The sequence below is a fragment of the Bactrocera oleae genome, chromosome 5, assembly GCF_042242935.1.
Source record: "Bactrocera oleae isolate idBacOlea1 chromosome 5, idBacOlea1, whole genome shotgun sequence".
Taxonomy (NCBI): domain Eukaryota; kingdom Metazoa; phylum Arthropoda; class Insecta; order Diptera; family Tephritidae; genus Bactrocera; species Bactrocera oleae.
Genome location: NC_091539.1, coordinates 31,756,346 through 31,784,249, shown reverse-complemented (window position 1 = coordinate 31,784,249; position 27,904 = coordinate 31,756,346). Strand labels below are relative to the sequence as shown.

At 34.0% G+C, this 27,904-nt stretch overlaps 1 protein-coding gene across 4 annotated transcripts in view; it reads left to right on the top strand.

The window, feature by feature from the left end:
- Window positions 1-27,904, top strand: part of shakB (shaking B) — a 343,238-nt gene that overhangs the window by 173,245 nt on the left and 142,089 nt on the right. For 3 of the 4 annotated variants that reach the window (XM_036371860.2, XM_070109380.1, XM_070109381.1), the window contains one exon: window positions 13,341-14,640. Coding sequence is in view for 1 of the 4 variants with exons in the window: in XM_036371859.2 (XP_036227752.1) it covers window positions 18,360-18,667 (308 nt within the window). In the remaining 3 variants the exon portion in view is untranslated. Of the gene's footprint in view, window positions 1-13,340; window positions 14,641-18,060; window positions 18,668-27,904 lie in introns of those variants that run through there. The other variant, XM_036371859.2, reaches the window with a different exon arrangement.

Genomic DNA, 27,904 nt, shown 5'->3' with positions numbered 1-27,904 from the left:
CAACTAGACAGCGAAATCGTAGTTGCCAAAATGTTCTAGTGGCGAACTTTTGTTAAATTTCTACTATATGACCGTCAGCCCTCATTGTGATGCAAATACAGTTCTAATTAGAGTGCTGCCGTGTAAAGCGCAATTAAGATATAAGTAAGAAGTTGTAAATTGGGAGAATGATTAGTAAAGCTTTAACTTGTTTTGATTAGAAATAAAGATAAGTGTATAGCCATCAACTTGAGAGTAAGTTACAAGGTACACGATTTAACGAGAAATCCGTTACAATATTATTTAACATTTTTACTGGTTGAGATAGAACTATTTTTATGAGTTTTTGTTTTTAACATGGAGTGTTCTTATTATTTTGTCCGACACTGTTTATTCAGAGACGATACACATATGCGAGTATCTATACATGTTAACTTGTTGTACTTGACAATATGCAAATTGTTGTGTGTAGATTAGAATACAATCTTTTCTAATTCTCAGTTGGACATTTGGAATGGAAACCCAAAAGTCAGTTGTAATTCATAAAAATATTCAGTTTTAACCAAGCGACTTGATAAAAGAATATTTGATCATAAATAAATGGAAAAATTGGCGAAATACCTTTCCCTTTTTCTAATATTTGAATCAGTAAATTTAGCGATGCGCCTCTACTTTTGGATGAAATTTCCCTTCTCTCAGAACTAGAGCGGGATTGATAAAAGCATCTCAATTCCCTAGACAAAATTTGTATCGAGCACAATGTTTTTCATGTCTAATTTGTCTTTATTATATAAATGATGATATGATGTATGAGATTTCCTTATAAATTTAGATGAACGTGTTTCGCTTCGTATATATGGGTTAGAGCTTTATATACAATAATATGAATATGCGCCAAATTGGACCTTTCTTAACCTCCACCTTATATATGAGATCATTTCATATCGCACCAAACAAGTACGAAATCGGTTAATATCTACTTTAGCATATAATTGATATTCCTCGAATGGCCAATATAATTTCTTATGGATATCTCAGAAAAACTTAAGTTAATATAACTTCTTTTTGTAAATTTTAAATATTTCTATTTGAAATAACGCTAGAGTACTGAAGTTCCTTTCCACTTTAGTTCTTCCTTATTTGCTTTTGTACAATGTTTCTTATTTGTTGAAAAATACTCACCTTCGTGTATTTGAGTGCACACATATCGTTAAGTGGCTGCTTGTACTACGACTCTTACTGGTGGTCACTTAATTAGCTGCAAAACGTGCAGTGCCAGTGCTTCAACTAAGAAATAAACAAAAGCTTAGTGTCACGGCATTCCTATTCAAGGCAATCTTTTCATAGGGTGCGTTTACTCTTAATATGTACAGTATATAAACTTGTCTCAAAGAACGTAGTATATATATTCATATTCATTCACTTTTAATGGAGTATATGTCCATGTATATACATATGTAGAAGAGCCATCCAAAAACACCTGCATAATAGAAAATTATGTAAAAATGCAATTACTTCCGCATTTTCATAAGTGTGTTTTAATTACTTGTACTTGTATTTGAGATTAAATCTACCATACAGGGTAGACATAAAAGGTGGTAAAATATTTAACGTAGCCCAGAGAACCGCCGTGGCAGACCCCTAAATTATTTACCTATACATGTCTGTATGGAATACATTCAATTAACATACCAGCCCATGTTTATTGTGCGCGATTTATGGATTCAATATAAAAGCCATCTGTAAAGGGTGTTTTTTCGACACATATAACTTTTATTTGAAATAAAATACAGGAAAAATATGACATCGATTTTATAATTTTTTTTTTTTTTTGTAATTTTAGCTAATCGACTACATCTTGTAAAGACAGGATGGTTTGTCCAATTCGGCTCTCTTTTTAGCAAAGCTCCTCTTGCCTGGTCAAAAACGCGACGACTGACGACCTGATATACGCGCTCAAAAAAACGTTTATAGGCGTGTTTTATTTGACCAGCACGTTGAGATATTTGCTTATTTTGTATGGAAGACTTAGCCAGTTATATTGGCTTGTCAAAACCTATTTAAGATTGTATATTGAACTAGAGGCATTGCCAGTTCATCTTTTTTTTTCATTCACAATAGTTAAATTTTATCAGAAGAGTAGTTGGCAATAACGACCTTATTTTGACAAATGGAAATGTAAACAAACCAAAATTAATGAAAAGAACATTTGGTTTCAGTTTTTTGTATTCTAGACCTCAAATGAACAAGATAAGCATATTTGTGTGGTATATTAATATTCCGTTTACAAATTTAAAAATTTCTCCATGTCAACTGACTGTTTCTGTGTTGCCAACACAGTTCGTTTTTAAGCAAAAATTTAAAATAAGCTAAATGCGATTTATTTATTATCAATTTAGCTATTAGCTTATGACGGTCAACTAAAACACGCCTGTGGGGAAAATTTACCTCTAGCTTTCACCATTGGCCGTAAAGTTAACCCACCTTCGCTTTTAAAAAATAATGGCTCTTATGCCAATAGTTACCCTCTGGGAAATCTAAAGAGCTTCGAGAACTTCTTCAGATCGATTTTATTAATTTTAAGTGTAAAGATACACTAGCTGTCTTCGATTGGTCATTTCTCTGCTCTTCTGTCAAAAAGATTACATGTGTACTTTAAATGCTGCCCGATTAAAAATTTCCTTTTTTTTTCTTGTATTTTAAAACATAAAACTTAAAATCAATTAAAATTATTTATAGAAATTCAAAAAAAGATGGTTACAGCAACGCTTTTTAACGCGAAAAAAAGAATCACGCAGGGTTGCATCACAAGTGCTGCCCGTGTGTTTGAGAATCAGGTATACTTTGAGTTATTGATCAGATTCAACACATTTTTGACATATGTATGTACAGGCATAGTATAATAAGAAAATAATTTTTTCCGAATTTCTATAATATATCTGATAGACTGACCGATATTTTCCATAAAAAGTTCGCAATATCAGTAGACATATTTGGTATCTGGGGGCTTGAATAGTTTTGCTCCGATTTGGACAACTTTCGGGCTTAAGATGTAACACCTTAAAGGCACTATTCGTGCAAAGCTTTATCCGGATACATTGTTTGGTTCTTGATTTGTATACTGGAAAGGGAAGGAATCAGATGGAATTTAAACTCCGATTTTCATACTGTGACGTTAGAATTCTAGGGAAAAGTTAGGTAATAAATTTGTTTGAAATTAGTTGAGTAGTTCCCGAGGGTTTTCACCTAAATTCGAGCGCTACCACGCCCATTGTCCAAATTTGACATCGGCTTCTACAAAACCGTTACGCACCATCACGGCTGTAAAAATTAATGTCCTTGACGCATTTAGTTATAGATTTATTGCGCATGTAGTAGTTTCAAATAAAAATTTTATATGGGAGTGAGCGGAGTTATAATTCGAAATCATCCTTTTTCACACTTTCGGTGAGCGTGTCAAAAATATTTGCACTGAGCGTTTTTTAGAGAATAGCCTGTATGGCTTAAGATATATGTGTCTTAGGCTTATTAAAGGGCGGGGCCACGTTACAGCATGCATAGCTTCTTGTTTTATACTTCACTTGACATTATCGGTATTTAAAGACACAACTTTGGGCCAACATAACTGTGGCGGTATTGAACAAAACTAGAGAGAATCACTCACCAGGAGAAACATAATAGAGATGAAAAAAATATTATAGGCAGAGCTTTATTGTTGTTGTACTCCAGGCAAAACTTCAGAAAATATTGTTTTCGGTCGAAAGGGTAAATGGAAAAGTGCTCGAAAAGAAAATTTGTTTATAAGGCATAAGTACGCAAAGTAGTAAATAGTACAATGATACAAACATGTACATACCTGATTTTCTCCTGCCGCTGGTATGGTGATTTGATTAGGACCACCTTTGTCATAAGTTCTTTGTACCTTCGAATTTGAACACACACAATACACTGAGCGAGGCGAACAGGCGGACAAGCTGTCGCTTTCACATTGAATGCATCAGCAAAAAAATTAAATTGCGGATTACGGCCTCATGACACACTCAGGTTTACGTCGCTATGTTTTCTCACCTCTTTTGTTTGTCTTTCGATTTGTCTGCTTCCGTGCTAATGTTTTTGTTACAGCCACATTACTGCTTTGCCAGCAATCAAGCGACCTCAGAATCCTATTAATACAACAAATTTAACTTTAAGCAAAAATCACCCCTAGAACTTTTCGCTCTCCTTACCCAAGCTTGTTGTAAGTGGGGGGCAGCATTATTGTCAACATCGTTGTTTTAAACTATGTCCTCGGTGTGGGCGGCTACTGGCAGATGGCATCAGCAGGGAAGTTATAGGTTTTGATTGTGTCATTAGTGGTTGGCGTTCGTATCTTAGACAAGCTGCTGTTAATGATGTTGCTCTTTTTGTTTCTTTCACACCAGCATCATTGCGACACTTGGAAGCTGGTTTACGTTCCGCTTTGTGCGGTCTTTTCTTAAAATTCTCTTGTGACGCTTGTGTGTGGCCAAGTGTAAGGTAATTTGCTATCGGCATATTCAAGGTAATCTTAGTGCCGATTCAAAGTGCAGCTCATTCTGGGTGTATGCGGTCCTTTCAATTTAATATTTTAGCCTCATATTATGAAAACACCTTTCTATTATTCTAGTAGAATTTGTAGTACTTTTATAGTCTTACAACATGTTGCTACAGAGTATAATAGTTTTGTTCAGCTAACGTTTTTTTGTATTACCTTAAAATAAAAGAGTAAGATATAGGGTTATATATACCATATATAAATGATCAGGATGATGAGATGAGCTGAAATCCGAGTGACTATCCGTCTATGCAAGCGATAACTTGAATAAAAATTAAGATATTATTATTAAACTTGGTACACGTGTTTTTTGGCAAAGAAGTGAGGACAAGTTCGTAGATAACCGTAATAGGACCACTGTCACGCCCACAAAACACCATTAAACGAAAACCTATAAAGTGCCATAGTTGGTACAACCAATTGCATTAGCGAGGGATGTGAGTTTAGCAGGGGGATGTGAGGTTTAGCAGGGCCTTGAAAAAGGCGTGTCCCGCCCTCTAATCAATTTTTAGTACATATCTCCTGAAGCATACAATCTATATCACCCAAATTCGTTCAGGGCAAATTCTTGTGGATTATAACCGCGCCCACTCCCCATATAATGCTTTTGTCAAAAATTACTAAGAGTGCAATAAATCTATAACTAGATGCGCTTGGGACATACAATTTTGCACTCGAGATGGTACAAAACGGCTTTATAGAAGCAGGGGTTAAATATGGACGAAGGGTGGTATTTAGGTAAAAACCCATATCTTGGGACTTACTCATCCGATATCGACGTCTTTAGTACGTTATGTTATCTTGACTTTCTTATATTCCAATGCGAATATAGGCGAAATGGGAATACAACAAGGCCTACTTCCCATATAACAAAATTTAAAATTCCATCTGATTTTTTCATTTTCCAGGATACGATTCAGGAACTAATCAAGGTATCCGGATACGATTTTGCACGAGTAGTGCTTTTGAATTATTCCACCCTATGATCAAAAATAGTCGAAATCAGAACAAAACTGTTCAAGCCCGCATATAGAAATCTGAAAAGGATTTTCCTCCGGCCTTGATTTTTGCAAGTTGCAAAATTATAAAATGTTCGATTACACCCTTACTTGATTTGTTGATCTTTGTGTGGCCGTTGAACGCTTCGGTTGCAATACCCAATCTAAATTTCATCCTGCTTTACAAGTTCTACGCCTTATTAATCATAATAATTAATACAGTATGCAATTATAAAAAAATATTTTTAATGTTTATCTAAGCATCGCCTGCTGCATTCTTATGATAAAATTCACCAAATACCTTAATTGTACGAGTATCGGGGTAGTGTTAATAGGTACTATTTTACGAACAACACAACAAAATATTTTCAAAAATATTTTTGATATAAATCTTTAAAATATATTTTGATGAAATTAAGGATAAATAACGGACACAATTTTACTTGTTACAATATTCTACCATCGTAAAAATGTATAGATCAGCACTCGATTGGAATCTTCAAATTCATTATATGTAACCTTTAAAAGGACGTACCAAAGTTTCTTACTCTGATTACACCTAGTATATATTTTTATAATACTTGGTTGAAAATATTTGAAAAAAAAGAAAAAACGTTAACTTCGGTTGCACCGCAGCTATAATAATACAAAGGCTTCTTACAAGCTTACTATTAACTTAATTACGATCGTTCAATTTTTATGGCAGCATCATATAGTAATCTGATCTGAACAATTTCTTCGGAGAATACATTAGACAATAATCCGTGCCTAATTTCGTGAAGATACCTCGTCAAATAAAAACGTTTCCCATGCAAGCACTTTATTCCGATTGTTTAGTTAATATGGGAGCTATATGCTGACAAATTAACAGTTTCTTAGTGAGAAAAGGATAGGCGCAAAATTTCAAATCGATAGCTTAAAAACTGAGGGACTAGTTTGCAAATATACAGACTGTCCTTCTGTCTGACAGACGGACATGGCTAAATCAACTCAGCTCATCATGCTGATCATTTCGTTTCCTTCTAGGTGTTACAAACTTCGTGGCAAACTTTATATACCCTGTTCAGGATAAAAATATCATACAAATTTCTATAGAAAATAAACTCAAGTAAAGCATTGAAATCTGTAATATCTTATTATTTAAATGAAATGTATGTATTTTGTCCCAGAGTTTCTTGTTAATTGTTGGTAATTTGTTTTAAAGAGGCATTTTATTTAATGTGTAAATCACAACATTTACAGAATTTATTATACTATAATAATAGGAAGTTCAATTTGAACAATTTCGAAATCTTTCCAATCTCTAAGAGGAGCTCAAAAAAAGCGTGCCTGGCGGTGAGGAAGATTTTTTTACTTAAAACTCACATCTAAACACCAAAAAATGTATTATTACTATGAATGAATAAAAATTATGATAGAAGGATTATTTAAAATTTTGATTTTGTGTACTTCGAATTATACTCCCGAATCGAAATTATTGTCAAAAACCCTATGCGTTCTATCATTATCTGATAATATATACTATACTATAACATAGAAATATGAAAAAAATATTATGTACTGAATTTGGTTGAAATCGGTTAAGCGGATCCTAATATATGTGTTTTCACCTAAAAGTGGGCGGTGCCATGCCCACTATCATCTTATATCATCCGAGAGATAAAATTTGATGTCTCTGGCTTGTTTAGTGCTTGATTTATCGCGCTTTTAGTAGTTTTTAACAGTACCATTATATGGGGAGTGGGAGGGGTTGCCACCCGTTTCACCAATTTTCACACCGTCGATAGAGATGCTAAAAGTTGTTCGCACTGAATTTTGTTATTATAGCTTTAGCAGCTTAGGAGATATGCGCATTAAACCTATTAGGGGAGGGACCACGCCCACTTAAAAAAAAAATTTTAACAACAAATGCTCCTTCTTAATTTGATCCTTTATACCAAATAAGAGTCTTGTATCTTATTGCGGAGCTTAGTTATGGCAATTTATTTGTTTTTGATTAGTGGCATTTTGTGGTCGTGGCAGTGGTCCGATTACGCCCATCTGCAATACCAACCGTGTACCAAGTTTCATAAAGATATCTCAATTTTTACTCAAGTTACAGTCACCCGGATTTCAACTCGTCTCTTCATCCTGATCATTTATATATATATATATCAGTCTATATCTATCTCGATTAGTTTTAGGTGATACAAACAACCGTTTGGTGAACAAAACTATTATATTCTGTAGCAACAAGTTGCGAGAGTATAAAAATAATCGCCGGATCCGCTTCAAATTTTCGGAGAGTAGTTCCAAATACATAAGTATGTATATGTACATACATACATTCGATACATATTCAAAAACGAAAATCAATTATTTGAAATTCACAAGTGGATACGGCTGGAAGAAATGTATTATTCTTATATTTCTTTGTCCATGTAGGCAATTTAATAAGAGATAAAGACTTAGTGGAAAATTATTGACTTTCTCCATTCTTGCAACTTAGCAACTTACGTAGTTATGTACGCAGCGTGCTTAGCAGTAAGGAATTAAGTACTGTAATAAAACCCAAATTAGTTTCAAAGTAATAATCATAGCTAACTCCTCTCATCAGCACACAAAATTTGTATATGTAAATGAGTCTGCTGGCATACATTGCAAAATCGTTCCCCTGCCTTCTAATGAATTCCATTACCCATACATAGTGTGAAAAGTATGTTTGTAAATCCACCCCATTATAGTCAATATGTGAAGCTCATTGTCGCCCCCCATTTAAGTGACTATTTCACAGTGCTTATTTAGTCAACCGGCCCATCAACCCTAACCGACTAGCTAAAGGATCAGCTTTCATGCAAGTAAGAGAAGCAGTCATCAACAACTGTCCAGTCCGCATAGTTGTGGAGTGATCATTGAACCCGGCATGTTGAGTATCTACGCACTCTAATCTATTTAATATGCGAACGGGAACAGATTGTAATCTACGCAAATCAAATCAGAATCAAGCAATTTGGTATGATTTTCAACGATTGACCACAACACAATTAAATTACGACGACCAACAACGGCTATTTCCGTCTGCGCCTTAACCAAAGTAGTGGCCCACCGAGTGCATGCTTGAGCCACTCCCTCGGCCAGACAGCCTAGAAATCACACAATTACATTAGTGATGGAGTGCTGGTGTGCTGGGGTGAATGTGCATGTGGAGGTATCGTAACAAGACTGTTAACGGCTAACCATTTGGCGAGCATCAAAAAAGGCTTTTTCCCTCTCAACAGACGTAATGAACGCTGAACGTCGGATAACAACGAGCTTGCAAAAGTGAATGACATAAACGGGAGCTCAAAAACTTGAATCAAAAGAAAAATAAGTATTAAACGAAGAACTATAAAACAGAGGCATTGCGTTCTAAATATATAAATATACAATAAAACAAAGGATTTGCTGTTTCACACCAAATGCCAAACAGCATTTGTCAGCTCGTTATTATTTGCAGTTTTCGGTTATGGTATTGACATGTCTCTCGCACGATTTGGTCCGTGAATTTTGTGCAGCCGGAAGTTGTAGCAAAAATAGCGCCCGGATGTACTAAATACGAATAGCACGACTCGAGAATGACAAAAAATTACCATAGAATTATACATATTTGAAAGTCTCCCTCTCGTTGTGTATTTATTTCTAACCAAGTACCATAAATAGATGCAGAGGAATATAAGTACTTGAATTAGGACAGAATGAGAAAGCGTGCGTTTACTTAACCACAGACATATACACGCATAAAACACAGATAAGTGACAAAGAAGCAAACTGGGTTTAAGTTCTTATCGCATATCGTTATTGTGATTCCGTTCATATCATAAAAAGAATTAAAGCATTTAGTAGCAGATAAAATCGAAATCCTGTGTCTCTTCTCCAACCTAATGGATTCAAATGAATGAATGAATGTAATGTAATGTGAATGAATGTAATGTTTTTGTTGTTGTTGTAGTGGCAGAACCATTTTTGAAATAATTTGAGTTGACAGTCCCTGGCCGGATAAAAATCCGCGTCCGCTCCGATTACTTAGACCCGACTGTCTTGAGAACGGAATGAATGTAATGTAGTACGAGTTACGATTTATTTCAATGTATTTAGTTTTCTGTGGACTAAATTATATGAATTATACCTATCTGTTCAATTATTTATGGCTTTCACCTTGTTTAAAAAATCAGTAGATAAAGATTTCTTGCTTCGGGCAGCTTTCATATTGCAAAAGTGGGCTACCGCTTAGCAGCTTGATAACGGCGAATGCTCTCTTCAACATAACCTGGATATTTGTTGAGAACTTGCACCACACCACGGCCTACCAGATATCAATATTTCTTCTCTCTAACACATCGCCACATGTTGCACAAGATATAATGGTTTGGTTTACCTAACTGTTTCTTGTAAAACCAAAATTTATTGATGATTTATTTATCAAGATAATTAAAAGGATTAAAAATTTGAAAGTTGTATATGATCAGATTGGAATCATTGCCATGCGACAAATTGGTTCTATTCTGAAATTAAGATATCAAGTTATACACTTCTCATAAACTATCAGGGTAGTGTTAATGAAACCGGGAAATTATAATGTTCTCTTAATGACCTGATTCCATAGTAAAAAGCTTGCGAAAAGACTCTAAAAAAAGTTATATTTTACTACCATAAAAAAACGTGTACACTTTAAATGCAGTTATCAAGGAACCGGTTTTTTTGTTTGGTATTAATTGAGTATAGTCCAACTGCATTATTTGGTAAGCGAACTTCTTTTGTGCGGTTGTAGTTTTTGAAGAAAAAATGGTGAATAAACAAACATCTCAAGATTTACAGGCTCTGGTAGCCAAATAATGCCAAGAGAACAAAATAAATCACGAAACAGGCAAATAAAAGAAAAAACCTACTAACCTAAAACCTACGAACTTCTGTTCGGAACAAGCTTTGTTTTGGTTTTCGAAAATGGAGTTACTTTGTAACTAATAAAACGAATAAAACGATATTTTTCTCACTGTTGGATTTAACTCAAAAGTTTTAATGGTTTAAGAGATAAGTCACTTCAAAGTCAAAGTATCTCCCTGTACAATTGTTTTTTTTTTTGGTTCACTGTATATCAGAACTGCTTCCGAAAAAGTGAATTTTAATTGAACAAAATTACAATAGCAATAAGATTATAATAAGAATATTTTTACAAACTAAATTCTTTAAATGAAAATGGTTAGGTTATTTTCTCTGCTTTTTTGATGGATGTGAATACGATGGCATTCACCAGCCAAGAGAGCAATGTACGTTATAATCACATGATATCATATTTCATTTTACCAAGAGCAACTCTATTGACTTGAAAAGTAATAACAGCTCATTGTATACCCACTGTATTGAATTATGTTACGGGATACCCACATTATTGTCAGTAATATATAGCTATAGTACATAAGTATTTCAAACGAATTCATGCCATGGGATGTAAAAGTACCCAGCAGTGAGGCGTCAAAGTAGGCAGTAAATATACCTAAAAATTCTAGTCTAAAATCCAACTAGATAATTATACTTGTATAATAATTTTCTAATCATCATTCTTCATTTGAATATTTTATTGAACCATAATCCAAGTGTCAATTGTCTCATACAAGTTCGAAAAACATGCAAAATACGTGCTTATATAGTTTGCATGTTTTTCGATAAGAGACAATTGACATTATGTAGGCCAAGAGACAGATAGGTGACTAGTAAGGCTAGTGTTTCATACTAGTTGTAAAGTATTGTAGTTTATGCTGGTTTGTCTGCTTGGTAGCGTCTGTATTCATACATACATATATATACCAAAATTACCCCGCAATATTGTCTGCATGCCTAGCTTTTACGTCGTTTTGTGGCTTAAAAGTGATGGAAAGCTGTTTCACTTGTGACATCCGATTATTTTCAGCGACTCTACGAAGGAAACAAAAAATGTTGGGGTTGGGCTTTTGATGCGTACTACTTTTTGTAGTGACCGCTGATTCAGCTTGGCGTTGACAAAATGTCATTATTATTCATGCTCCGCGCTTTCTAAAGAAAGTAAAAGGAGTCTAAAAGTGTTAAGTTACCAAAATATGCCAGCGAAGATATCTTGTTTATTTAGTTTGTTGTTTATCAGCACACAGTAAATATATATGAAAGGAAGAAAACCTCTGCAAGGAATACTGATAATGTGCACATAACTTTTTAGCAAATTTTAAGCATTCCTGCCTATGTTTGTAGGGGCGTTGGGCTTTGCATTTTGTGGAAATTTGGTACCCTTTAAACTAAACACATAAGTTATATACAAAAACCACGAGTTTACTATATTTACTATACGAATATTTACAAAATGTTAATAAGTTAAAAATATATTACCCAGAGTAACATTACTACATATATTTTATTATATCACAAAGAAACTTAGTTGTTTTGTGCCCAAATTAATAGGCTAGATATATAATTATAGCATGCATTATTGGGTACAATATTAGTAATGAAATTAAATGTTTACACGCTACATATATTACAACTAGTATGAGTCGCAATTCCAACTAATCAGCCAAGTGGTTTACGGCATATTCATCTAATATTATTAATTCCATTCAGAAATGTATTAAATTTTATATTAGTTTAAAAGAAAAAGCTTAATACTTTATTCCAATCATAAATGAAATCGCAAATCTCGAAAACTTACAAGTTCAAGTACAGCCGTAGAAATTTTCCCCATTATCAAACATTGTACATGAATTCAAAATACGTTATAAGACGAAAATCATTATATACAAGTATACTGTAACACATGGATATATGGATATGGGCTAATGTAAGTATTGTTTTGTTTTGTCTCAAATGCTCAATATTATCTCTGTATTTTAAAAACATACCTCAAAGTTTTACCGATATTTTCGGTAAAGAATTAGCTATATGTACTGAGGTCAATATGTTTGGTATCTTAACAAGATATCGTCGGATTGTTACTATTTTTGCACAAGAGATGGCATACCTTAGGGCACTATTTGCTCAAAGTTTTATTACAATAACTTTACTGGTGCCTGATTTACGAGATATTATATATATTTTAGATAAAACTCAAATAAAATTAAAAAAATGTATATATGGCGATAGCTTGCATCAAATGCAAGTTGAAATTAGTCGAGTAATTCCTAGACGTTGAATTTCCATTTTCAACTTTTTATACCTGCTCCTATGAGACGTTTCCACCATCTCGGGTGTGAAACTTAATGTCTCTGACGCATTTACCATATTTATTGAGCTACCTTTATAGAAGTTCTCAACATAATTGTTACATAGGGAGTGGGGGTGGTTAACATCTGGTTTAACCAATTTTTACAGTACATGAAGTAGTGGAAGAATGACTTTCTTTCAGCAAGTTTGGTTGAAATAGCTTAGTAAGTTGTGAGATATGCGAATTAAGCCTAAGGCGGACCACGTCCATTTCTTCTTAATTGTTAGCCCACAGATGCCTCTTTCCTCTTCGATACCTTGTACCAAATAATGGTTTTGTATCTTAATTTTAAGCTTAGGAGAACAAAACAGCTCACTTGATTTTTAATAGAAAAACAAAACACCTAATAAAAAAGTACACCCAATTATGAATACCACAATCACTAGATGACTTATAAGAGGTGTAAGATGAATTCAAAGAGCTAACAATAGAAAACAATATAAATATAACTGCTTATAGTTTCAAGTATAAATATATTTTGGAATATTATAAGAACTTGGTTAAACGATTTGGCTTATAATTTTTCTTTTCGCTATTTTCATTTCAGATCAAATCTAACAATGGCGAGCTGAACTGAATTCATAGGCAAATCAGTCATATTTGAAATTCGGTTGAAACATCCACATGCAAACATGGATTGGACTCGGTGGCTATATACGTTTTTATGGTGCATTTGCAATACTGGGAGCATAATGTGGCTACCCATTTGATTCGCTAATTATTAGACATACCGCACAAATGTGCAGTACAGAGTTGTTCAACGAAGCAGTCGTACAATAGTCAGTCAGTAAAAAATGTTCAATCAGTCAGTAAAACTGAAATAGAATTACTTACATACGAGTATATGTGTGTGAAAGCTGACAGAGGATAAATAATAAATGTTTTCACATTCCACATAATAAAGTATTATCATCTATATACACACTTACGTATATACATATATAAGTACTCGTAGATCACAGTCGTACGAAATCGTCACTATCATTTACATAATCGAACAAGTGCACCTTGTACATACATAGACGAAGTGCGAAACTATACAGTAGTCTCTACAGATCCATAAGATTACATTCGAAGAGCACATCAAAGCACGAACATCTAATATAGCCAATGACACTGTGTTCGTATATTTTGACACCAAATAAGCGAATAGCTCGTATAACGAAAATCTCCATTATAATCAAATCGTGTTTAAGCGAAAGTAAATTCGAACAATACTCATACTGTAGCAATAATTTACACCGTTCTTCCCTATAACTTTTTTATACGAACCGTTACTTACATTTAATTAAAATAGTGAATTACAGTTAAAAGTAAAATAAAGCACATCGCTCAGTTTTCAAACGCATTTATTTATAAATACTCACAAAATTACATTTAAGCGATAAATTAAGCAACTGAAAATTACATTTAAACATCAACGTTTTATTAACCAGTTATCAACGAATTAAACTAATACATAGAAACAAACTTAAGTAGATAAACTCCGAAAGCAAACTCGAAATGATTATCAGAATAGACCAAACAGTTAACTGTTGTACAAAGTAAAATTTGCAACAACGGCATCAACACGCACAATTTGTTTTTGGGGGACGGCATAGCGCTAACACGGACAAAAAAGGAGCAGCAGGAAAAACCGGCCAGAGCAAGCGAGTGTGAGTTGCCAAGGATCTATAAGCGTGATCATAAAAGGTGGAGCATCAGCCGCAGTTGTAGACCTAAAGAACGTAACGAAGAAAAGTAAGTGGAAGGAAACAGAAGTAAGAGAGCAGTTAAGGACCAGCACCTGGAAGAATAACGAGTGACAAAGCAGACAAGTTCCATAGTGAGCCATAGATAAAACACATGTAATTATTGCACATTTTCTTACTATTATATAATTATATATGTAGGGAAATGCATGTACTTACTTATATCCAATAATGATTAGTAGGTACTTGAGGGAAACATAAAATATAAGCCTAATGCATATCGCCTTGATCACTTCTTCATTCTTACTGCCTTTTTCTATTGCCCTTCCTATAATTGTCTTATCTCAAAGTAATTCTACGTAATTAACAATGAGTCTAGCCAGTATTGAAAGCCAGTATTTCCGTCTTTCTATTGGAATTAATGTTCACCTCTCAACTCTGCGGAGTAGTATGTCAACTGATAACTCGGAGGCAACAATCTCTGTTAGAAAACCCCCATAAGACATAACATTTAATATTTAGGGAAACCAAAATCTGTCTCACATGTATTTTTGTAGGAGACATTGGTTACTCAAAACATTTAGGTATATACTTGTAGTTAAAAGTGTTTACTTCACTGTAAATTCGTTTTATCACCTTTCTGTTATTTTGCTTTGCATTTTGATGCTTCCTCAGGATTGAAGCATTTTAAACGATTCTTTACCTTTTAAGACTGATGAATGTTTATACGAAGTTCAGAAATAAATTCAGCAGTTAGTCTACTTCTTCTGAAAACAGATCAGAAAACATATTGCATACGTCATATAGCAAAACAAATGATATTGGGTTGGCAACTAAGTAATTGCGGATTTCACTCATATACTATGTTCGCACCGAATTGAAATCCTCTTGAAAACACAATTTGTGGATTGTGGATCCAAAGTCGTTCTGACCGAGATTGTGTGTTTTGGATGAGTTTTCATTGACAGTTCACATCTATTTGTTTACATTTGTTATGTACCCTACAAGAACAGTGACGGTCATCTGATGGGTAATATGACAGTCATAGCTGAAAAAATTTTGTCAGCGTGCAGAACAAAGTTTCTATCATTTTCTTAAGAGGCTTGTTTTCTTTTTGTTTGTTTGTTTTGTTTTTTCTGAGTCATTGCGGACCATAAATTCGTCATAGCTGAAAATTATCAGTTATGACAGAAACGCTATCAGAAGTGAAAAATTATTTTGCGCAGTAGATAATATAATTTTTATTTCTATAAGAAATTTCCAATTTTTATCAAAATTAGTTATAATAATATACTTAAATATAAAAAGGAATGCAACAAAAATAAATTAATAAAATATGAATATATAAAAATAAATTTTCACTTGATGCCATCTCCTCCTCTCAATAGCTCTGCGAACGTCTTTCTCTAAGCAGTGGATAGTTCTGAATTTAAAAATGCAAATGTAAATTAACAGTACTGACATATCAAATGTGAGTGTATTGCTGAACCCATCAGCAGTTTCTTGTATTGTACGTTTAGGCCAATTATGGAATGTAAACAAATTGTCAACTGACATTTAGGGCTGGCAAAATATGGATTCTAATCCATAAGTTTTCAAGGGGTTTTCAGCGAAAACTGTGTTTTCGTTTGACTGATTTTGTATGGATGAAAACACATGTTTTCGCGTGAAAACCTATTTGTCTATGAAAACATGAATTTTGTGTCGGTGCGAACATAGTAATAGATGGCTTCAGTTGAATTTTTAGGTTTGCTGGCGTAGTCCAAATGTAAAACACATTTTGTTATTTGATAGTTGGCGATTCAGCAGTCAATCAATTTTTTTGATCGGTTGCGTAGTTTTCGTTTGGCGTTCGTTGAAAAATGGAAGATCAAAAGGAACATTTTCGTCATATTTTGCTTTTTTATTTTCGCAAAGGGAAAAACGCATCGCAAGCTCACAAAAAGTTATGTGCTGTTTATGGCGACGAAGCCATAAAAGAACGGCATTGTCAAAATTGGTTTGCCAAATTTTGTTCTGGTGATTTTTCACTCAAAGATGAAAAACGCTCTGCTCGTCCAGTTGAAGTTGATGACGACCTAATCAAAGCAATAATCGATTTGGATCGTCACAGTACAACACGTGAGATTGCAGAGAAGCTTCAGGTATCACATACATGCATTGAAAATCAATTAAAACAACTTGGCTATGTTCAAAAACTCGATACATGGGTTCCTCATGAACTGAAAGAAACGGATTTAACGCAACGCATTAACAGCTGCGATTTGCTAAAGAAACGTAATGAAAATAATCCATTTTTAAAACGAATGATAACTGGCGATGAAAAATGGGTTGTTTACAACAATATCGAGCGGAAAAGATCGTGGAGCAGGCCAGGTGAACTAGCTCAAACAACATCAAAAGCTGGTATTCATCAAAAGAAGGTTTTGTTATCAGTTTGGTGGGACTATAAAGGAATTGTCTACTTTGAACTCTTACCACCCAACCGAAGGATCAATTTTGTTGTCTACATTGAACAAATATCGAAATTAAACAATGCAGTTGAAGAAAAGCGGTCCGAATTGATAAATCGAAAGGCGTTTTATTCCATCATGACAATGCAAGGCTACACACATCTTTGGTCACTCGGCAAAAATTATTGGAGCTTGGTTGGGATGTTTTGCCACATCCACCATATAGTCCTGACTTTGCACCATCGGATTACTTTTTGTTTCAATCTTTACAAAACTCCTTGAATGGTAAAAATTTCAATAATGATGATGATGATGTCAAATCGTACCTGATTCAGTTTTTGGCTAATAAAAATCAGAAGTTTTATGAACGTGGGATTATGATGCTGCCAGAAAGATGGCAAAAGGTCATTGATCAAAATGGGCAATACATTACAGAATAAAGTTATTTAGTTCAATGAAAAAATTGTCTTTTTACTTACTTAGTTGCCAACACAATATTTAATTATTACCTTAAAATTCTTAGAAATTAATATATAACGTTAGATCTCAGGTATAAATAGAAATATTTTCATATATATCATATTTCTCCACTGATAATATAGAAAAATATAATTTGAGTAAACATCATAAAATTAAAAGGAAAAGTATTAGAAATGTATCTATGCCTAATTGAAATCAGTAATAAGGGACTATTTGATTTATACATACATAAATAGTACATATATACGTGCATGTGAGTACTTTCATAGAAATTTAGCTAGTCTGCACACATTTTCATTAAAAATGTACGCTAAGTGTTGACAACTCAGCAAAAAACCAAATCTTTCTAAAGAGTTGGGAAGGCAAATGTTGCGTGACATAAGAGTTTCATTGTGAAAATAGCAGATAAATATCATAATTGGTCGTAATGATCGCGTTCGTGTAAATGGTAAACAAAACGTTATTACAACATTGCAAAATTTTGTTGTCGCCACCCCACTTGATGGCGTTACTGAGAAAGCTTCCGTGGGGTCAATTAATAGAACACTAATTACTTTCATATGCTTCATATGAAAGTATGTCTACACACGCGCTGGTGTGCGTGCGTGCATTTTAAGTGGCAATTTTATTTGTAGTAACACGTTGGGTCTGTAACCTCCTGCCGAATAACATGAGTCGAACAATCTATCCTACCGGCAGACCTAAAGATTAAAAATTTGTGTAACACTTAAGGGACACGCAAGCTCACGTGACATATTGAGTATAGGTGTCTCAACACTAAACTGTGCTTATATTAAAAAACTAACAACTTGATTTGCGTTAAATAAGCTTTGCAATTTGATATTTTAATATACGTGCATACATATTTACTTGCTAACTACAAAGCTCAAACTTGCAATACGCTAACTTTAATTGAATTTACTTATTCAAACACGAATATAAATGTATAAACCGGAACCCCTTACCCGCCGCGGTAGTTTGAGATCCCTTCGTAGCGCACCACTGCTTAGCACCGTTTTAGAGAGCACTCTCTCACTGACACGCATCCATCCGATAACCTCCCTCGAATTACCTGGACTCGATTATGCAATTGAAACACAAAGTGCTATAGCCGTTCATCATCGTGAACTAGGAACATCGTTACGTAGTGGTATTGCTAACGTTGGACAACACACTGTTGGACGTTTTGGTCGGAGCGCGTCAATACGCCAACAACAGGGTGAATACAAGCGTGTTATACCAGCAAAACGGTAGGTATAAATACCATCTCACTACCAGCTAAAGCTTGGTAATAACCTCATAAAATTAAATAATATTGGTTCATCACAATTAGTTTTTTTTACATTTGTAATATGAAGGAGGCAATTCCCGAAAAGTTTCTTTCCAAATTATGTAGGTACGAACATATACCCATTTATTCGAATATATATATTACAAGTTAACCAGATGAGGCAGAATGAGTATTTTCGATATATAGGCGATAAACATCATATTCCTTACAAGATAAGATAAGCTAATTTCAATTTGAGTTTCTAGAATAGTTGGCAATACTATAATTACTCCGAATATTTTGTTAATAGTAAAAGTATTTTACTTTGGCAAAAATAAAATTTCTACTGATAAGGATAATTTCTTTTTCCAGCAAAATACGATCATATATCAACCTAAATTTGTTAGTTATGCATATTTCCTCATTATATAAATCAAGACATGTTTACATATTATTAAACAATTCTCAAATTCTCAATTTTTTTTTCAATTCTTTGAGATAAAATTATTTTACCTATATTTGAAGCAGTGTTGTCACATATCAGAAGTACTATAGGTTCCACACATTAGTTAATGCTTGAAATGTCTATTGTAAAGGCAAGAAACAATAATACCAAATGTATATAGAACTATACAAATTTTATGTAGACTGGTAAAATATATCGCCCTTTCCTTTTTACACTTTTATCAAGTTGTCAAGTCTTATCAAGGACATGTTTCAAGCAAATAAATATCATCTCATGAAAAAATGACAGTTAATGAGCGTTAATCAAAAGTCATCCTATGGTACAAAATATAAAATATACTTATTAAATCATTATAAATGGCGTCAGAAAAAAAGCAAATATAATCGAAAGCTTGAAATTTGTTGTTCCTGATAGAATTTCTGCGGGATGTGGCTGCATTAATTCATTTCACTAAAGCCGCTCACTTAATCTGTGCTAGAACTAGTCTTGGATCAGTTTGAATACTAAAAGTTGTATTTCAAATCCTTCTTTAAACGTGTGATTTTCAATAAGACAACAGTTTATTCGGAGTTGGTCTGTTTGACAACTGTTACTTTATTTACAAGGTGCGTTCCTAAGTAAACAGGACTTTTAAAAAAAGACAGAAAAAATGGTTTTATCGGCAAAATCAATTAATTTTATTCAAAATAGTCTCCTTCTGCTTTAATACAGCTTTTTGCACGGTCCAAAAACATATCGAACGAGTGGTTTAGCTCGTTGCCCGGTATGGCCGCCAGTATGCTGGTGCAAGCCTTTTGAATGGCCTCCACGTCTGCATAACGCTTTCCTTTCATCGGCAAATGCATTTTTCCGAAAAGGTAGAAGTCGCACGGTGCCATCTCAGGTTAATATAGAGAGTGGTTGATTGTTAAAATGTGATTTTTGGTCAAATAATCGACCACAAGCACCGATCGATGAGACGGCGCATTATCGTGCAACAAACGCCAACTTGCATCTTCGCGATATTCGGACCGAACACGTCAAATACGGCGCACCAAACGCTTCAAAAATCCAAAATAGAATACCGCATTAACGTTTTGGCCGAGTGGAACAATTTTTTGTCGACAATATCCTTCGAATCATAAAAACAAATCAGCATTGTCTTCACTTTTGACTTCTCCAGGCGCGATTTTTTGGGTTTCAGCTCATTTCTCATTTATGTCCTCACGACCACTTTGAAAACGTTGAAACCACTCATGCACTCTGCTATGGGATAGGCAATCATCGCCATAAACTTGTTTCATTAATTGAAACGTTTCGGTAAAAGTTTTACCAATTTTAAAACAAAATTTAATGTTGGCTCTTTGTTCGAAGCTCATTTTCGCACCGATGACAAAAAAATACTGACACTTCAAACACAATAGCTTCACTTCCAATAGATGAAATGTCATGAAATTTTTACTGGAAGTCGATAAAGGATAGCAGATTCTAACGCACTAGTCGACATATAGATGGCGCTGCTATAGTTTACTTTGTTACTTTGGTACTGTTTACTTTGGAACGCACCTTGTATCTCAGTTTGGTTTGCCATTTTATAATTAACAGACTCACTCCGGAGCAACGTTTGAAAATCGTGCAAATTTTTTACCAAAATTATGCTTTGCTTCGCGTTCTATGTCCAATACTCGGTCGACATAATCGCTCAGCAGAGTCGGTGATTCGAGGACCCATGGATCGGTTGAGCACGTTTACTCTAGTGGATCAGGCGCATCTTCAGTTTTCAATTTTTAGTTGATCGCGTTCATTCTTTAATTCTTTATTAATCACAATTTCGACAAAGCGACTTTGAACAACATCCATTGTCTCTACGAACATCATCATGTGATTTTGGCGCTTTTACATGCAACAAAAGCAATCTTAATAGAATAGCTCGATTTCTTTGGGAGACACCATATACATCCGATTAATAATTTTATCTCCTCCTCGTTGTCTTTTACTCCAAGATTTTCCACCATCAAAGAAAGCTAATATCCTCGTAAACTTAGGATTTTCTACTGCTTGCCGTTTCTTGTCCTTCGCAAATATAGTATTTTGTCTCTGAGATAAGTTACAACATACGAAGAAATTATCTTTTCATCTATTCAACCAACCAATTAATCTTGGAAAAAAACGGTAAAAATTTAACTATCAAACAATACACTTGAAATTTACCTAAAAATTTCTAACTCACCAAAATAAAATGAACGTTGTCATTTCAATTTTCGTAAAAAGTTGTTATTTCCAAATTAATACGTTTTTTTTCACAAACAATACTTTATATTAAATGTACGTTACAAATGTATTATTAAAAGTGGCAAAAAAATCGCAACCACAAATTTACGGCGAATTATCCAATATACATACTCATGTATTTGCAACTTATACAAAACAGAGACGAAATGTACTTTTGTATACGACTGTGTTAAGAGTGACGCGCAAACGAGAATTAACATCGACCAATGAAAGCGGGCCTCCACGCTTGTAGATGTTGTAGTCGCTAAACTTGCTCCAACGCATTTTTACCTGTGTTCCCGTTGACGTTAAAATATATTTCAAATACCGTTGTGCACTTCTGCACGTCTTCTTCCTTCCAATGGCAACACAGTCAAAAAGGGAACACAATCTTTTTTGTTAGCGTAATTATATATAGAAGAAGATGATTAAGATCTTGAATTTTGTATTTAACATCCAGTCTATTACAAACAAAGTCACCGCTAACCAAATCGAAATTTCACCACGATAATTTCGTTAATATACTCATAGCTTTTATCATCACGTTTCTTTTCCACTTCCTTTTTTGCTGTTGTTAATTCTGATATTGAATTTCACATAATATTGCTTGATTTCTTTTACTTGATAACCACCATACTTTCGAAATCGCTGCTGGTTTAAATTCGTTCAATCAGTTTAGTGATACGTGCTTAAGTAAACACTATATTCGCCTCTGCTACGATTATGATATGAGCTTCGAATGTGTGTGACTGTAGGTGTTCGGAATGTTAATGACTTTTGGGCGTTTCCAAAATTTTCCCGTGGGTGCGACATTTCTTTTTGTGTTTTCGCGTGTATTTCTACTAGGATTCTATTTTGTTGTCATCAATTCACTTATCCTGCTTATCATTTGCCTTATCACAGTCGTTGGCTTTCATTTTTCATACGTCTTCCTAATTTGTGCCTCTCGAATGTTTTTGTGATGATGTCAACAATAGATTAGTAGGCGCAAACATGCGATATCATACTATCAGACTTGTAGCATCGATGTGTTGATTAGGGTATTCAAGAGCTTGTAATAAGTATTTGGGCGATAGAGCACAAATAACTCGTATTCACTCGTATTCGTGAACCTAATTTATAACAGTAATTTCTCAAGAGTTTACGTGCCGCTCTAGGTAAAGACAATGAAGGGTGTTCAAAGGTGGCACTTAAATTTATGAGACGTTCTAAGTCAGTATTCGAATGGTGCCAATTTTGAGGGCAATAATATTTGTATAACCACTTTTAATACATACTTTTGCAGCGAGCTAATATTATTTTTTGCAAAGTATTGTGTTTTGTGGAATTAAATAACAGATTTACAGTGTTTACACCCATTCCTTATGGCATAACATTATTTGTAACTTAGTGAAGTCTACACATTTTATTTTTTTATTAATTTTATTATTTTATATATAATTTTGTTGAAAGCATTAGAAAACTATTTTCAAAACATACCCGAAAGAGTGTACGTATGAGTACATAAACGCGTTAAGCCAGCCTAGAGCCCCTAAAAAAATTATTATGACATTTTACCCTAAGAGTTAGTAAATGGAAATCGGGTTTCTCTCTTTCTGGCTTAATGTACTTGAACGGCGCAAAAAAAATTTGCATTGACGGTTCGATACAAAATGGCGGCTACTGGGCCAGCATTTGAAATCACCTTTTTCAAGAAAGCTTCTACGAACGACCGTGATTGCAGGAACTCGTTGACTTTAAAACGAAATAAAACTAATATACATACATGAAAATTAGTATACCAGTTTTCACTGTGATTTCAGCTAACGAAAATCCTTAATCGCTCGGAAACCGATTTAAAATTGTACAACCCTCCATTTATGTTCTTATTATAAAGACTCGCATCACAGATCAAAGGAGAAGCTCGATCAAACCTCTAAATCTCAAACTAATCTTTCTATTGTATATTTTTTTGGCAAATGCATACCCATAAGATACTGATGTATGAAATCATTCTGAATTACAACATTTCAAAATTTATGCGTCGATAATATTATTATACCCAACTATAGTATTAGAATATGGCAAATGTAGAAACTATTTTTTCAAAAGTGTAAAAAAATCTCTACACTTTAAAGCTTTTATTTTAACTGAAGCCTGAAGCTTTTAAAGACTTTATTTTCATTTTGCATCAGCGTATACAACTCATTCCATGGTGTACTTATGGCGGTATGGCGGGGAAACAATGCGGCTATGGTTTGGGAAGTGGCGATTGTTTGTTGCATAAAAGTTGCAAGGTGCATTGCTCTCATTGAAAAGCAAAATTTGCTAGCCGAGTTGGTTGAATTGCGTAAATATATACGAATATATTATATATATACGCACATATATATATATCTATGGATACAAACTACGTATACGCAGGATAGAGAAAATACACATAAATAAATTTCAATGCAATAGTTTCCAATCTTTAGAATTTCCGAAAACCTTAACGGGTATATTTTTGTTTACTTGTATAGTTTTATAAATTAGGAGAGCAAAACAAAATATTTTAATATCAAATTACAATTTTTTAATTTCGATGGTACTTTATTAATTACCGATAATTTGAAAAAAATTTAAATTTTTGAGTGGGTCGAGCCGGTAATGTCATGGCAATGCTCATAAAAAACAAGGCATAGTACAACGTTTAATTAGTTCCTTAACAAAACGACCGATTTCACTTTGGCTACCTAAACTACGTAATATTAGCCTGTAAAAAATATTTCTTCATGTAGTATTTTTTGAGGTGTTAGAGTATCCCGTATATCCCGTGCTTCTTTGTAATGAATGGAGTACATGGCAGGATCTAGGACATAGCAGTATTAAATGGGCTACATTTTTAATAAGATATATGTATAAATAATTGTGGTTAACTCTCATTTCTGTGGGGTTTTTATATAAAAAAAAAATTAAAAAAACTGTAAAGATGTAAAGAAATATACAAGATTGATAGAAAGAAATATTATGGCAGTTTCATTCAGTCATCGTTTTTAAGTGTGTTTGACACAAAACAACATTAATTCGTCAATAATGGAAAGAGAAAGTTTTCTTAGCGTGTCAGAATCTCCTCTCTATCATTAATTGAAACATCTATGAATTATGGGACGATGTTAAATAAATATAGCCTTACTCTCATTAAAGGATATCTCAATCCTTAGTTTGAAGTTTTTGTATCAGAAAAAAATAAATAAAAAATGGTGTTATTATATTTATAGCTCCTTTTATGTGCCTGTGCCTAAGATCTGATTTCTATTTCCAGCAACACTCATGCGCAGTGGCGCCCATTTATAAACTTATTCGTTAATTCAACACAAAATTGAAACGATGAGTTATCTTTTCTAACAAACTACGAACTTAAAAAATTATCGAAGCGGATTTCTGAGTTCTCTTTCAACAAGCACACAAAAACTCATGTGCGGTTGTTGTGGATGTTTGAGTGTTTGAAAGAATTGGCGCTGTTGCCATTTTGTCTCTCAACAAGTTTCAAGACGTTTTTGCCTAACTTTTCGCCATATCAATTAACACTACTTGAACGGATAATAAGAAGTATGAAGTCGAATTACTTATGGCATGTAACCGCTCTCTACTAAAAGAAGCCGACATCAAAATTAATGACATTTTGGTATTTTGTCGTTTTTTATTTGCTTATTGTTATGTAACTAAGAATGCTAATATTTTATGTATGCTTGTGTGCGTGTTCTGTGGAAGTTATCGTGTGTTTTAATTAAAACGCTGTCATCAATTAAGTCCACTAGCGCTTTGCTTTGCGCTTGTTGTTTGTGTATGTATATACTTGACTTCCGCTGCTCGTGGTCAACACATTCACGCCAGAAGTCTTCTCAGTAAATCTCTACTTTTTCTTCTTTTCCAGAAAAATTATATTGTTGCCTTCTTATATATAATATTTACAACATACTTTCTTCGTATTTTTTTACTCTCCATAAATATGTGTATAGCCGAGTTCTTCATTTGTCGACTCGGTTAAGCTGATTAGACTTTCCTCATTCACGCCAAACTATTAATGTTACTATTGCTGTTAACGTTCCAGTTGCTGATGCTGATGAAGACTAACCGGAGGCGCTGCTTAATAGGGCTTAAGTTGATAAATTGTTTCCGTTTGGCAGACGTTAGCGCAAAGGGAATATTAGTGATGCTCTTGGTTTTCGCACGAAAACTGGAGTAGGTGTTTCATTTATAATAGTACATACATATGTAAATTTTTTTTCTTAAATACATAACTATTCAGAATAAGCTTAACATGCAACATAACATTATCATTTGTGAATATTTCTTCAATATTTTTTTCAATAAACATTGTTCAAAACAATATAAAATAATCGGTAGAGAATTGATATGTATTTCGCTAACTACAAAAAAGTAACAACTCGAAAAATGACAAATGCTCAGGAGGAGTAAAACACAGTTCCAATAATAATTATTTAAAGTTTACAGTCAAATCCTTGTCCATAATTAAGAATATCTTCTTTAAAGAGCGCTTGATTGACTTTCCAGTTTTACAGAGAATTTATGAGACTTAGCTGGACCATTAAATTCTGAAGTCTAGATGTAAAAACTTATAATACTTGTTTTAGTGAACAATTAGGAAGTTTGTCCTCTATATTGCTTATTCCTGGGTGTAAAAGAAAATGACTAAACCTACAACCATTCCTTAGTAAACTTAACAATTATCTTGTTGGACATGAGATGCAAAGTGTTTTTAACTAATTCAGTAAGAAATTAGCTTAATTCGCATATGCACTTACATCTCTTTTATTTACTGTTTGGTTTCTTGTATACCTTAAACTCTTAAACATATATGAGATATCAGTATATTTGTCGTTGCAAGTTTTTTGCTGAAAAAATCACGAATACAATGTGAATACCAACAACATTCATCGAAAGTAAACAATTGATAAGCTACTTGCTTTGCCTGCCATAAAAAATGCATTCAAGTGCGCAAACAAAAGCTGCGACTTATATACACATGCTGAAACAACAATAGAAAAATTCAATTGTTTGGGGTGAAAGGATAACAAAGAAATCGTTTAAAATTTTAATAACAAAAGATTGTTTACACTTCGGCCAAACAAAATAGCTTGGCAGAGCGCAATCACATCTACTTACATACATAAATATGTACTAAGGCATGTGCAGAAGGTCATATCTGACTATACAGATATTGGTCTGCCTAAGGCATCTAAATGCTGTAAACACGCATGTTCATACACACACAAGTGCAAATAATACAAAAAGCATGAAGTAAACAAGTAAGGAAGGGCTAAGTTCGGATGTAACCGAACATTTTATACTCTCGCAAAGTCAAATGGTATACTCGTTTGAGATTTCTTTGTGGATTGACTGATATTTTCGGTAGAAGGTCAACTATAGGCACTGGGGTCCACATATTCAGTACCTAGGGGCTTGAACAGTTTTGGTTCGATTTAGAGAATTTTTGGTCACAAGGTGGCATACTTTAAATGGAATATTCACGCAAAGTTTTCCCCCGATATAATCATTGTTGCCTGATTTGCATAGTGGAAAGTGAAAGAATCAAGTGGTATTTAAAATGGTGTCATATGGAAAATAGGCGTGGTTGTAATCCGATTTCGCCCATTTTCGCACTATGACATAGAAACATGAAAAGAACATTACGCACCGAATTTGGTTGATCGGTTAAGCAGATCTCAAGATATGGGTTTTCACCTAAAAGTGGGCTGTGCCACGCACATTAAACCTATTAGAGGCGGGACCACGCCCACTTTTTAAAAAAAGTTCTAACTGCAGATGCCCCTCCCTAATGTGATCCTGTGTACCAAATAACAGTCTTGTATCTTATTGCGGAGCTTAGTTATGGCAAGTTATTTGTTTTTGATTAATGGCGTTTTGTGGGCGTGGCAGTGGTCCGATTACGCCCATCTGCAATACCAACCGTCTCACGGTACCAAGAAACATGTCTACCAAGTTTCATAAAGATATCTCAATTTTTACTCAAGTTAGAGCTTGCACGGACGTACGGACGGACGGACGGACAGACAGTCACTCGGATTTCAACTCGTCTCTTCATCCTGATCATTTATATATATAACCCTATATCTAACTCGATTAGTTTTAGGTGATACAAACAACCGTTAGGTGAACAAAACTATTATACTCTGTAGCAACAGGTTGCGAGAGTATAAAAATAGCATTCAAATTTTAAAGTTACTTTGGTGTTGAGTACTCGAATAATAAATGTACGTAGTCCTTTCTCACCTTCCGACTATTTCATACAGATACAGAAGCAAACAACTTTAAAGAAGTCTATTAATTTTTGAGATTTTTGGGTCTTAGAAGATTTATGGATCATCTAGTTATTCTAAACCATTTCATCATTATTATTGAATGTCCTCTTTCTGACCGTTCTACTTTAAATAGATTTAAATGTAATTTGAGGCCACCACATAAGACTGTGTTTCCTCTTGCCTTAAAGAGATGTTT